Source organism: Paracoccidioides lutzii, assembly GCF_000150705.2.
Source record: "Paracoccidioides lutzii Pb01 unplaced genomic scaffold supercont2.49, whole genome shotgun sequence".
NCBI classification, from domain to species: Eukaryota; Fungi; Ascomycota; class Eurotiomycetes; order Onygenales; family Ajellomycetaceae; genus Paracoccidioides; species Paracoccidioides lutzii.
In genome coordinates, this window is record NW_015440995.1 from 52,261 (window position 1) to 66,430 (window position 14,170).

A 14,170-nucleotide genomic window follows, 5' to 3' on the forward strand; every position below is an offset into this window, starting at 1 on the left:
CTATTCCTCATTGTCAGTATTTGATCTTATTTTCTTCCCCTAGCTAGAACAGGGAGACAGGGCAAAACGTACTTCTGCTGGCCTACGCATCCCCAGTACCAATGCCAATCCTAATATTTAGTTCCGCAATCCGAGTGAAAGCAAGCCGAGAACTCACAAAGGTATTCCAGAATCATCGTTGCTCCTAAAGTCAGCGGTTAGCTTCCGGAGAGTCAAAATTTAGTGATAGTGTAATTTGGTGAAGAGAAGAGAAAGATATTAGGAGAGGAAACGTATCGAGATGTGCGGTAGCAAACTGAGGAATGAGATTACAGTAATCATAGGTAGGTATAACTTACCATCCACCCCTTTCTCTCTGCCATCCTTATCACCTTTCTCTTTACGTGGTGCCATGATCTACCTGAAAGACAGAGAGAGCTGTCTATCTGTTTTGTTGGGATAAACGTTAGCACCTGGGAAGACACTAGGCATATATAAAGGCATGTAGTAATCATCCCCGGGGGGCAGTTGAACCGCAAAAGCGAGACCAGAGAAATGGAAAACGGGACAGGGGTGGGTACTTAGGTGCTCTGTACAGCCCGTATTCGAAATGGTAGGAAGATTGGAGAAAACGCGCCCGTCTAGATGCTCAGCATATATAATTCAGGGAGGAGCATGAGATGCAAAGCGAGTGAAGAGGGAGAAAGATGCGAAGAGACACAGGAAAGACTCTTCACTTCCCCGCAGAGGAACCGTCCAGGGGGACAAAAGGGGGGAGGGGGTTTGGTTTGCGGAGGAGGTAGATTTACAGCTCGATCACGTGGCTGAAGCTAGCTGCAACTGGACAGAGCCCCTATGGATGTTGTTGAGAACCATACACACATACACCAGGTGTATCCGGAGGATATATAAGGATATATATGGGGTATATATGGGGTATATATGGGTAAATGGCAAATGAAGACATATTTACGTACGCACGCATAGGTAAAGATGGAAGAGAAGAAATTAGGGTTGTATTTTTGCTTCTTTTGACACATTGCCGTTATAGAAGGAAAAATGAACGAGGCAAAAAGAAGCCCAGAATGAAGCATGGGTTGATATAGTAATTGAAACGAGAAATATTGAACCAGAATGCGAAAAAGAGTGGAAAGAACCATTCGAGATGGAAACAAGCACCCGAGTATTAAGAAAAATATAAAAAGACAAATGAAGAGGGTCTGTCTATGCGCCAACCGCATTTCAACGAAAAGCCAACCCAATTCACAGCTCCGTTGTGACGTGTGGCCATATACATCTGATGTAAACTTCCATATGGAAAAGAAAACAATATTTCTGTTGTTCTCCACCTCTTCACTCTTCTGTCCAAAGAAGGATTCTATAGAGACGGCAGGCGGCATGAGGAAATGAGAAATTGATAGAACCAAAGGCCGGGAAAAGTTTAAACAAAAGCCAAAAGAGAAACAAAAACCAGTCTTTTTAAAAGGGAAAGGGGAGAGAGCATGAGAAGCCAGAACTTGAAGAGTTTGGCGTTATGTACTAAAGTGGGCAGTGGAACGTGGGAAAAATAGAGGAAGAGTGCTATAATATTCAAAACGGATAAATAGCTAGGCCATTACCCTATGACCTGATGTGATTGTGGAGCGCTTGGAAGGGAGGTGGACAGCCTACGCATGCCGATAAGGGGAGCGGAATCCACCCCCCGTTATCTTAAATGGAAAAGAAGAGATATGCACGGAATATTTTTTTTTTGAAACAAAATACCCGAATTAAAATAGGTTGTGATTGGAGAACGGACTTGTCGAAAAGTGGGAACCAAAGTAAGAAAAAGGGAAGCAGAAAAAACAGAAAAAAACTCCATATCGCTGTGCCGGCTCTAAAAGAGGAAAATGGGTAGGAAGAATAATTAATGCGAGAACGGCAAAATATATCGGCAAATATAAAAAAACCAAAAAAAAAAAAAAAAATTTACAAAGTAGAGAGAAATCAGAAAACGGCCATAAATAATAAGTTTAAAGTAAAATGGGAAAGGTGGGTATCACATCACGATCTGCGGGAAAGCGAAATAGAATTTGTCAGCCAGAAGAAACATACAACTTAAAACGAGAGCGACAAAATAAAGGGAGTATCAACTTACACAGTCACTATCACCCTTCCCCTGCGGCACTCCCATCTCTTCAAACGTCTTCGGTCCCTTACCTGGCAATCCAGAAACAGGCTTCTGCCCCGCTGGCCCCTGCTGACCGGGCCGTCCAGCCGACGAAGCCGGCGCAGCGGAAGTCTGTTGCGGCCTCGATTCGCCGCGGGGCGGATACTGACCGGACGACGGGATTGGAGACGAAGCCACGCGGTTGTTCCCACGAGGGCCTTGATGTCGGTGGGGGTGTGTAGCACCATTGTGGGCATTGGCATCTGGACGTTGCGGGTGTCTCCGTCGGTCCGCACCGGATGGGTCTGGCGGCGCAGAGAAGCCGATGTCCAGTTTTGGAGTAGTGGCTTGCGGTCTATAGGCTCCTTGCTGTGGTTGTTGGTGATGTGGCGGTGGCGGTCCGTCGCCAGAGGTTATGCGGTTCTGAATGGGGTTTGCGGAATGGGAGCGGATGTTGGGATTGCTTCCGAACGAGCTGGGGCGCATGTTTGGACTTTTGTATTGGTTTGATGGGCTGCCGTAGCTGGAATTAGGTCCGTCAGGATATGGAGCTGCAGACATGGGGCGCTGGTGCATGGTGTCCTTGCTGGAAATGGTCATGCGTGATGGGTCTGGCATCTCAATGGTATCTTGTTGTTGAATAGGCTGCACGCTCTGGAGTTCTTGGTAGCGCTGAGCCCGACCATGGGAGGCATATTGCGATTTGATACGTGCAATGGCGACGCGCTCATGATCCTTTCTCGACAGAGTCTTGGATCGCGATATGCTGTCGATCCGGGAGCTGGCATCCTTGTTACCCTTGGCTGCAGCCTTTGCATACCACGCCCGTGCCTCCGTGATGTTTACGGGAACGTATATTCCAATCTCGTGAAAATAGCCCATAGCGAATTCTGCGGTGCCAAGGCCACTCTGAGCAGCCCGTTTTGCGTAGGTATATGCCATCTCGTCATTTTTCTCGAAGAGCCCCTCATGACCGCATAGGAACCATTTGCTGATCGCCATTTCAGCTTCAGGTTCACCCTGTCGTGCAGCAAGCGCATTATAATGCAGAGATAAAGCAGGGTTAAAATCACAGCCAAGCTGACAGAGCTCATAGGCAGCTCCCATTTTCACCTGTGCCTTAGCAAAACCATGGTACGCCGCCTTCTCGATATTCATCCGGGCGGCTTCCAGGTCAATAGGAAGATATTCATCGGGAAGAGCGACTTGGGGAAGTTCACGCGCTAATAGCATTCCATATACCTGTACAAGAAAACAAAGATCAGAGAGTATTTAATTAGCGTGGCACTGAAGAGGAGTATTTTCATAAAAGCGTAGGCCTTACATATGCTCCCTGTGGGGCATTTTCGTCGCACGTCTGCGCAGCATATCGAATATGATCCAGTCCGGCGGCAAAGTCTTGGTGCTGACCATGTTGACCCAAGAGGATCATCATCCCAAGTCTCTATATTTTAAAAACGGATTATGTTTGTTAGAAATGAAGTACTTCCTCATATTGTTAAACTTTCCGCGCCTTCCCTCCTCCTGCAAATATAGTTCGTACTTACATAGTTCGAAGCGGAATCTCCAAGCGCGACTCCTCGTTCATAATGTTTAATCGCCTTGTGTGGTTCGCCGGAATTCTCGAACTGCATACCTATTCGGTATTCTGCCCGTGCATGTCCCTTCTCCGCCGCTTGTGAATAGCATAGGAAAGCCTCTTTCTTATCCACGCGGAAACCAAATTTGCCAAACTCGAGCCACATCGCTTTGATAAACAGGGCTCTGGGGTGGCCTTGGTCAGCCAGGAAGGATACGACATTGATCGCGTCTGTTTTCACCTGATGCTCCACCTGCGGCGTTTGCGGTCGCGGGGGTTGGATGACAGCCATGCGGATTTCGTTTTGCATGGCGACTTCGACGTAGGAGAGAGCGTCCTGGGCCCAGGCCAGCTGCATTTCCGGATCATTGGAGCTCAGGACAGCGACGCGCCCACTTTCCAGATTTGCTTCTCGTTGCTCATCGGTTGGAGGGACGTTGGGAGGGGGATCTCGTAGGACGGGGAAGGGGGAGAAATTAGGAGTCTCGGTGGTGGATTGCGTGTGCTGCTTGTAGGCCTGCTGGCTATAGGGGTCTGAGTACGCTTGGTCATTCTGTGGATAGTTCTGTTGAGCGGCGATCGACGATGTTCGACTTGGGAATTGTTGTTGCTGTTGTGGCGCCAGTTGTTGTTGTGGTTGTGGTTGTGGTTGCTCGTAATCATACTGGCCGAATTGGCTACGTTGGCTTGCCATGCTTCCTGGACCGTAGGCTTCTTGTTCGAGATGGGCAAGGTTATCCTGCATGTTTTCGGGGACGTCTGGCATAACCCTGGGAAGACAGGCCGAGTCAGAATAGTACCTAAAGGAGACGAAGAAAAAAGTCGGGGGAAATTATGGAGGGAAGGGGTTTCTTTCTCATTCATAATTTTTCACACTTCTTCTCGGTTTTTTATTTTATTTTTATTGTTCTCAAGTTACCTTTGCGGTGCCGGGGAGATGACTTCAGGCATTTGGAAAGCATCAACATGCCCTGGGTAAAAAGTTGCGCCCATACGAGGATTGGAAGACTGGTGGTGAATAGGCATGGCGTCAAAGGGAGGGAGGGACAGCTTAAGAATAAAAATTAATAATAATAGAAAAAAAAAAAAACCTCTTTATTTCCTGCACCCAAGTCTGGCTGCCAAGGTCCAGCAGGGAACTGGCTAGTTACCGGCTGGGTTGTTGCTGGGGATATTTGGGAGTTTGGAGAGGATGCTCTGACCGCGTGAGATCAGCTAATTTGAGGTTTATATGCAGTGTGAATCTGTCATCGAGGAGTGGACACCGCTGTATTGAGCCCAGTGAGCCTTGGGTTCACGAGTCTCGGACTGTTCAGTCGGTGATCGTTGTAGTGGATGTGATGGTGGTGGTGGTAGTGGGGTAGTGTTTTGACCAGGGGAAGATAACTATATTAAAGCGATTAAAGAAATTGGCGGATGTTGGTAAGCCGCGTTCGACCCGCTAACTAACACGCCGAAACCGTGCCTTAAATGAGGCAAATAGTTTGGGATAATCAGAGAGAAAACAAAAACAAGAGTTTGAAATAGTGATAATAATAGCAATAGGGGATAAGAGTGTCCATACAGTCAGATGCCCACCGGTTTGTTATGTCGGCTGCTGTTGAATTGTGAACTCGATAAAATATAAATATATTTCGCGGTCAGCTCCTTGCTGCATGTGGGACCAGTCAGAGGCGTGCAGGATCTATTGGCAATAATTCATGGATAATTCATTTAAAAAGAATCTTCCGAGTTGGCGTCTGTTCAGCGTCTGACCAAGGTTAGGGAGGGGTGGGGATTCCGCTTGAGGAGGCAGAGTATCCACCCCAAGTTCGTTTTTTTGTTTGTTTTTTATGTATTATGTTTTAATTAATTTATAAACCTTAAAGAAAAGTCTGTTCAGCAGCTCAGACAGCGCTTCTAGATTAGTTATCTATCTTTTATCAAATAGTTATTATATATACTAACAACAACAACATCATCATCATCATCAACAGCAACAGTGAATTGGCACTTGAAGAATAACAAGTTAACAGCGCCGGGGTTTGGATATTCTCATGTCACCATATCGTCATATGTTGGCGTTCAGGCTGCTTCAAATACAGCCACAGCAGAGATCAACTGTGGTTAGTAGTTACCACTGCCACCCTGTCCATGAGTCTAATTTGTTCCAAGGTGCTTCTCCTTCCATGGTCATTTTCGCTAGGCTCTGTAACTAGTTACATACCGGGGTCAGATCCTGTTGCTAGCCTTGTCAGTCCTACTCCGTGCGTAGCGTAGCTTGTCTCTCTGTGGCTGCTGAGCTTTGTTCCTGTGGCTGCGCATTTTCCAGCAGCTTGTCAGCGCCCCAGAATGCCTGGGAACACTCAAGCAATAATTAGGAACCGCTGGAATTGGCTCGCTTCCCTGATTCAGGTTGCTCGGGCTGAACCAGCACAATATAATAATAGTTCATAGTGCACTTTGCCCGTGACTGTTCTCTTCGTATGATTGCTAATACAGGGGCCTGTGGATCAGCGTCCATCTCTTTGGATAGGTTAGTCAAAATCGTCTCCCATATTTCTCATACATCCACGTTCGTAGTTCTGAGGCAACAGCAGGAGATACGAGAGAGAAAGCGTCTGTTCCCTAATTTAGCACTGTTGAATTCGATTGCCTCGTTTACAACGCTGCATCAAAAATAGTCACCTTCTAACCCTGCACAATGCCACCACAGACCGATGCGTGCCATCCTCTCAGTCGAAAGCCTTCCAAAGCCACTTTTGTCTTTTCCATCAAAGCTCCAGAACAGAAAAGGCCATCGGGAGTGACGTCCCAGACCACTACACTGCATATACCAAAGCATACAAAGTTTGTGCAGCTGTGGCGGTACAGGAGCCAATGGTGCTTTTGGGCATTGTGAATTGCTGGGTTATGGGCGAAGCATTGTTTGAAAGCAAAGTGAGAGAGTATAAGGTGCATGAGGGAGGACGAAGCGACCAATTTCACATCTTCAGCCGAGAGAGATATTCAGTTTTGTCTGCCTCGGAACCCAATGCTGACAATCTCAGAGCCTCATGCACAGAGGACATCCCTAATTGGGAGCTTCGGTACGTAACTAGAGACCAGCAACATGGATTCCCTGGAATTATCTTGAGCAAGGAATCATAAGATACTAGCCGCCAGCTTGATGCATTTGTGCTTGTCCTGCGTCTGGTCCTTGTTATATATGTAAGGAGGTGTTTACCCGTGATCTCCGCCAATACTGGATTACAGCCACTATTGCCTCGGAAAAGGGTTTTATAATGGTAATGGAAGCATGCAAAGTAAGAACTGTTTCTCTGGGCTTCCGGGCTTTCAACTCGACGATTGTAAATGAGGGCGAGGGCAACGAAGGCAATTGATGCTGGATATATTGAGTAATACATACCTATGGGGGTTTCCCCTTTCCTTTCCTTTTCTGTTGTTGTTGTAAAGTTGTTCATACATGTTTAGCCTCGAGAAATAGTAGATCTTGCAGATTTTGTGGTGAGAAACGCGTGCCCCTGATTTTTTGGAAGCAGACATTACCTCACGTTTTATAGGTCATGGAGGGTAACCGAAATACAATAATAAACTGAGGGCGAGGCGAATAATGGGGTGACTGATCATATAGATCTGCGTTGTTTTCGTATAATTTTACAAGATGTTGGATGGCGAGGTCTTGGCACAATCAATCCTAGTCGAAGGAACGGAAACAATTTTAAGACCCTAAAATATCTCAACGCTCCGGACTCTGCGAGACATAACAGACTATGACTTTGTAACAATGATGGTTATGCTGGCTTATTATTCCTCTGCCATTTCGATGCCAAATGCCAGATACCTAACTAGTATTAACTAACTATATATCAGCACATCGCTGAAATAAATCTCTAGCTGTCAGCCATGGCCGTGGCCAAAAAGACCTCATCTGAAAAAGCCTTCCACCATCCATTCACGCCGTATGATATACAGCTTCAGTTTATGCAAGCATTGTATGAATGTATTGAAGAGGGCAAGGTTGGAATTTTCGAGTCGCCCACAGGTAAAGTGGCATCCCATACAAATTTAAAAGTTGAATTATTGATCTAACAAAGGTCCTTAGGAACTGTATGTATAAGTTCATTTATGAGGTCATAGCTTGTCTATGATTTCAACGAAGATGCAATTGACTTTAATTAACTTCAATATGAGCTTGTTGCATATGCTTTGTCTCTAAATGCTCTTCTTTTTCTTTTTAACAAAGCGCTGCTTGAAGAAGAGTCTTGAAGCGATCTTGCATAAAAAACAACAGCAAACCTCCACATGGAGATTGCGTATTACAGTCTCTAACACAGTGCACGATTACGTAGGGCAAATCGCTCAGCTTAATATGTGGCTCTTTATCATGGCTTCGCGATCATAAGCGCGAGATCTTTCTCAATACCATTGACCAGTCGCTCTGTTAGTGCTCCCATATTAACACGCGCTGGAATTTGAATTGAATCTAATGTTCTATGCTGTAGCTGACGGGGAGCCGGAATGGATTCTGGAACATTCACGGCGAGAAAAAGCAAGGTCTGCAAGGGAGAAAAGAAAGCAATGGGAAGACCGCTTGGCGAAAGTGCGTGCGGAGGAAGAGCGTCAACGAAAGAAATGTGAGGATGGTAACCTTCCTAATAAAAGAAGGGTATGACTGCAATTTAAAGAATCTCGGGGATGGCTCCTGCTAACACTATTTGCCATAGAGATTGAATGCGGAAGATGCTGGTTCTAAACAAGACCACGATGAGAGTCAGTTTGAGCTGGAAGGTTACTATAGTGACGATGATGAACGAGTTGCTACAAGTTCAATGACGAAAAATGATGGCATTTTCTCTGTGGATACGCTGGCTTTGCTTGAGAAGCTAAAAGGTGGTCCTGTTGATACGAATGTTGACATTGAGCAAGAAGACGAAGTTCAGGTTTTCTACTGCTCAAGGACACACTCTCAACTGACCCAATTCGCCCATGAGCTCCGGCGAGTAAATTTACCTCCAAGTATACCTCCCGAAGTTGATGACGATAAAGCTGCTGCAGATGCTGTGTCGAACGGGATTGGTAGCTTAGAAGAGACTCTGAAGCATCTCTCCCTCGGGTCTAGAAATACACTTTGTATCAATCCAAAAGTGCGAGCTCTTGGTAACCCAACAGCTATAAACGAAAGATGTTTGGAGATCCAACGCCCGGAAACACCAGCTGAGCATAAATGCTCATTTGTACCCAACAAAGAGAATGAAGTGCTTGTCAATGATTTTCGCGACCATACTCTAGCCAAAGTGCTGGATATCGAGGATATCGGTAAGATAGGGTCTAAAATAGGTGTGTGTCCCTACTACGCCTCCCGGTCCATAGTTAAGTATAGCGAGGTAAGTGTGTTGTTGCGTGCGGAAAATCATTATATTCTCAATATAGCTAATAGGTTTGTTTAGATCATTACTTTACCATATCCTCTTCTCCTCCAAAGGTCTGCACGAGAAGCATTGAACATCTCTCTCAAACATCATGTTGTAATTATTGACGAAGCTCACAATCTCATGGACGCCATTTCTAACATACATTCTGTTTCTGTGTCGCTGTCACAGCTCAAATTAGCTCTGTACCAGCTCACCACGTACGCCCGGAAGTACAAAACCCGTCTAAATGGGAGCAATAGGGTGTATGTCACGCAGGTCATTCGGCTCGTGAACTCTATTTCCGAACACCTGAAAACGGTTTTGGAACGAAATCGGCCTGCTGAAGGTGTCTTACGCCCATCTGACATCATGTCAGGGAAAGGGGTTGACCAAATCAACCCGCACAAGCTCTCACGGTATCTTCATAAGAGTAAACTGGCAAGGAAAGTTGATGGTTTCATTGAACATTCATCAACGGAGTCGCAAGGCTTAGGGGAAAGTAAGAATGCACAACGATCCTCAACCCCTGTTTTATTTCAGGTACAAAGCTTCCTGCTTTCACTGATGAACCCGTCTTCGGAGGGGAAATTGTTCTTTGAAAATACCCAAAATGATGTGCTCATGAAATATATACTATTGGATCCTACTAACCACTTCCGGGAAATCGTGGAGGATGCAAGAGCTGTGATTCTTGCGGGAGGTACAATGTCGCCGGTATGCCAAGTTTATTTTTGGTCCATCTGTCAAGCTACATATATACCTAACTGATCCCATTTCTTGTTCTGCAGATGGAAGATTACGCAGACCATTTGTTCCCGTATTTGAGTTCCGAGCGACTCAGAACTTATAGCTATGGTCACGTCATACCGTCAGACAATCTAACAGCAATGCCTGTGACAAAGGGGGCGTTCAATACAGAGTTTGATTTTACTTATGCGAAACGAAACGATGAAAGCCTGGTAAGTTGCAGAGAGAATTGTCTTAGGCCTCTTATCCTACCTTATCATGCCCGCAACAAGCTATGTATCAATGACTAACTCTATACAGATAATGGGCCTTGGTAGAACCATTGCAGCATTATGTCGCGTTATTCCAGATGGCCTCGTAGTTTTCTTCCCAAGTTACGATTATCTCAATCAAGTATTGACGATATGGAAGAAGCTCCTCCCGAACAGCCAGTTGAGCGTGCTTGATTCCATCCAGAAATCAAAAATGCTGTTTCATGAGTCTCAAGACAAAGCTACAAATACCGATGAGCTACTCCAAGGGTATTCCAACGCAATTAGTGCCGGATCTGGTGGCGGTGCGCTACTTCTTTCAGTCATGGGCGGGAAGTTATCTGAAGGAATCAATTTCTCCGACAGGCTTGGCAGAGGTGTGATTGTGGTCGGATTACCGTTCCCCAACCTCCGCAGCGCGGTATGGCAAGCGAAAATCCAGCACGTTGAGCACAAAACATACGAGCAGGGGGGGGGCCAGGGGATGTCGGAGGAAAGCCGGAAATTGACGGCCAAAGCTGCAGGGAGGGAATTTTATGAGAATTCATGCATGAGGACTGTGAATCAGTGTATTGGACGGGCGATCAGACATCGGAATGATTACGCTGCGATTATCATGATGGATAGGCGATATGGGATCCCTCGTATACAGAATAAACTGCCTAACTGGATTCGACAGAATCTGGTGGCAGCGGCATCTGAGCAGCCGATTGAGAGGACGATTGGGGATATTTCCGCATTCTTTCGTAGGAAGCGAGCCGTAGATACAACTACGACGGGGGGAGGTATGGGAAATTCTTGAAGTATGATAAATGTATATTTTGTGAAGCAGTCACATCATATAGTTTTATCTGATATAAATCACGTGATCATTACCGTTTCTGCAATGCGCCAAGCAAATCAGGGCTGGCCCTAATATTTCCCAAACAAGCAAGATGTCGACAAGCAGACACACAAGTATTAGTTAAGCGAGACATCGAAGACCCGTCCGAGAAGAGCGACTTGAGACTAACAACAACCGCAGTCGAATCGCATCTCAACGCCCAACTAATCCTCAGTCTTGTCGAATCCAGCACCGACGAGATGCCTACCCGACTTTCGAAGACAAGAAAGAGGTGAGTTTTTTCTTGTTTTCCACCCAGCCCCGCATTCTCCATCTGCCAGAACGAGGTCGATGGAGTTGAGGATGACTTGGACGACATCAACGATTACCAATTTATCCTATTAGAACTCATTCATTTCTGATCGCTAATATTGTGCCTCCTTTTTTTTTTTTTTTATTTTGGGATTTCTCTAGCCGCGGTCATGTTTCGGCCGGTTACGGTCGCGTTGGCAAGCACCGCAAGCATCCCGGTGGTCGCGGTATGGCCGGTGGTCAACACCACCACCGAACCAATCTCGACAAGTATCATCCCGGTTATTTCGGAAAGGTCGGCATGAGATACTTCCACAAGACGCAGAACCAGTTCTGGAAGCCTGTAATAAATCTTGACAAGGTACGTTATTTGGAATTTCCTATGTCTTTTTCTTTTGTTGGGGGGGGGAATGGTAGGGTCGGAGAAGAGAAGATCGGTGGAAACGAAGAAGAATTGGATGGGAATATGAATTATATGGATGCGAATAAGTGGAATAGAAAAATTATACGGAATAGGATTCGGATGAAGCAAATAAATATCGGAATTGGAGATGCAATTGGAGTAAGAAATGACAAAAGGCTGATTGAACACTTTTTGCGGATAATATAGCTATGGTCCCTCGTCCCCGCTGAAACCCGCGACGCATACGTGAACAACAAGAAGACCGGTACCGTCCCCGTCCTCGACCTCCTCCCTCTCGGCTACTCCAAAGTGCTTGGCAAGGGTAGACTCCCAGAGATCCCCGTCGTTGTTCGAGCGCGGTATTTCAGCAAGGAGGCTGAGCGGAAGATCAAGGATGCTGGTGGCGCTGTTGAGCTTGTCGCATAAATGTAATTGATGAACGATGTGCTGTTTCCGTGTATTCAACATGATTTTGTTTTTGGTTTGGATGCAAAAAATATAATGGGTGTTAAGGGAAACTTTAATCGCATGCATGTATCTTCTTTCTCTTTTTTTTGTCAAGACCCAGTGCTTTGGCGGTGCTGGCTCGATGATCTATCTCATAGGGAAAAAGGAAGATATATACCGAAATTGTGCTGTGGATCCCTCTCCCGGGAAAGAAAACATTGCCAGTGTTTCTTTTATTTGCTACATGCCAGTGTGGGAATATACTGGGCTGGAGCATTGGGGTTCGTTCCATCATGTTGCATCTGCAAACCTTAAACAAACCTCTTTTCCTTTTACTCCTTTTTTATTAACGATCTCAAATACATTGCCTTGAAGTTCTATCTTGCGTCTTTGCCTACGCTATGCTGAAGGAAGTTGGTTCAAGTGATAGTGGAGATGGCTGAATATTCACCTGATTTCTAATTAAGAAATTTCCCAATCTAATTATCTATCAAGGTTCTACCCTGTCCATATTTCCGTGGACAGTTCCCTGCTGCCTTATTTACAGGTATACACAGAGACTTCTCCGAATGCCAACAACACCCATGCTAAGACCAATGTATATCACATACTAAAAAACGAGGCAAGCAAATATCAACCCCCCTGGCTCTAACACACATCCCCTAGATCTTCGAAGTGCGAACCTTAGGGTGCGTATTCTCCAGACCCGCCGCCAGACTGTCCCCAATAAACCGAATCGACTGCTCGATCATCACCGGCGTAACCTCATGCCCCGCCTCCTCATCAAGCAGATCTTCCAACGTCACAGCGCCATCTGCGCACCAGCCACCCGGCGAAATCGCCTTTTTCAACCATGTCAGGAACGGCTCCCCCCTTGCATACGGCACCAACTTATCCTTCCCCCCAGATATCAGCAGGATTCTTTTCCCTTGTAGACACTTCTTCAAGAGCGGGCAGAGGACTCTTTTTTCTGCCTCCGTGGGTTCAGGAAGGGTGCCACTACGCAGGATCCCGGCGGCGGAGGGCTGGCTCACATGGCCGAGGAACAATCCGGCGGGGTCGTATCTCCTAATTGCATCAATAAGCGCTTGAGGGAAGGAGTCCGAGCCGAGGAATTGCGAACCTGGCGGCGTGGAGTCTTTCCAGGTGGATAGCTTGGAGAGTTTGGCACGTTCAGTCATTAGATTCATGTAATCCGGGCAGCCGATTATGATGACGGCGCTGGTGATGCGGGGCTCGTGCAGGAGGCAGCTCCATGTTGCGTGGCCGCCCAGGGAGACGCCTAGGGCGAGGTTTGTGGTGATTTTACGTGAGGAATCGGGGAAGACGTAGGCGCCCATAAAATCTATGAGGAGAGAGACATCCCGGGCGGTTCCCTCTGTGTTTCTGTGTTAGTGGGTCTTGGTTGAGAAAAAGGTCAATTGTGGAGACCCCGGAGGGGGGGGGGAGAGCGACGGCGCATATGGCATCTCAGTCTGGTTTTAACTTTTGTGTAGATTCCCACATGCAAAGGACAAAATCAACTGAACTACTGGGATGGAAGAAAGAGAGCCTTACGAAATGTAGCAAACATATCCTGCGCGTGTCTAGGATTCCCCTGTCTCCACGCCTCATTCGATAGCTTATCGACAAGCCTGGAGCCATGGTTCCGCTGGTCAAAGGCAACGGCAATTAACCCCTTATTCTTCTGACTGGAAGGTACCCGGCCCGCACGTAGTCGATTGTTCCAATCCGTAATAGCAAACCCGGCGATTCCCTCCATGCGGTCTGCGGTACTTAACCGTGGATGCAGGAGGTAGAGACAGGAGACCTCCGTTGCCTGTGAGGGTAGTTCGTCAAGGCCATAGACATCGCAAAGAATGCTGGAGACGGGGAAGACCTTTTTGGACACTTTTGGGGAAGGCATGGGATACGTCTTCACCAGGGGATCAATTGGTGATGCCATATTTAAGGCTTTTGGGAGTCAATTGGGCACGGTTCTACCTAAGTAAGACCTCTACGATAAAGAAGAAAGGACGCAGAGTGTTTTAAAAGTTCTCTTGATATGGAGGGTGGGGGGGTTGTTCTAGATGAACAAAACTGTTAAT

The 14,170-nt window shown here is 46.5% G+C and overlaps 3 protein-coding genes across 3 annotated transcripts; 1 reads left to right on the forward strand and 2 right to left on the reverse strand.

Moving 5' to 3' along the window:
* Nucleotides 1-2,107: 2,107 nt before the first annotated feature.
* PAAG_08845 (hypothetical protein) lies at nt 2,108-4,733 on the reverse strand (the record flags this gene model as incomplete). Its single annotated transcript, XM_015846649.1, has 4 exons — nt 2,108-3,370; nt 3,453-3,572; nt 3,676-4,477; nt 4,627-4,733. 4 exons carry the CDS (start codon nt 4,731-4,733, stop codon nt 2,108-2,110), a joined length of 2,292 nt encoding a protein of 763 aa, XP_015701446.1.
* A 2,859-nt stretch (nt 4,734-7,592) lies between these two features.
* PAAG_08847 (60S ribosomal protein L28) lies at nt 7,593-12,062 on the forward strand (the record flags this gene model as incomplete). Its single annotated transcript, XM_015846650.1, has 11 exons — nt 7,593-7,731; nt 7,792-7,796; nt 8,039-8,129; nt 8,192-8,355; nt 8,414-9,073; nt 9,137-9,814; nt 9,889-10,059; nt 10,148-10,844; nt 11,123-11,213; nt 11,396-11,594; nt 11,844-12,062. 11 exons carry the CDS (start codon nt 7,593-7,595, stop codon nt 12,060-12,062), a joined length of 3,114 nt encoding a protein of 1,037 aa, XP_015701447.1.
* A 683-nt stretch (nt 12,063-12,745) lies between these two features.
* On the reverse strand, nt 12,746-14,028 carry PAAG_08848 (hypothetical protein; the record flags this gene model as incomplete). The annotated part of the gene is made up of 2 exons (XM_002789199.1): nt 12,746-13,461; nt 13,641-14,028. The coding sequence occupies 2 exons, from the start codon at nt 14,026-14,028 to the stop codon at nt 12,746-12,748; spliced, it is 1,104 nt and encodes a 367-aa protein (XP_002789245.1).
* Between the last annotated feature and the right edge of the window lie 142 nt (nt 14,029-14,170).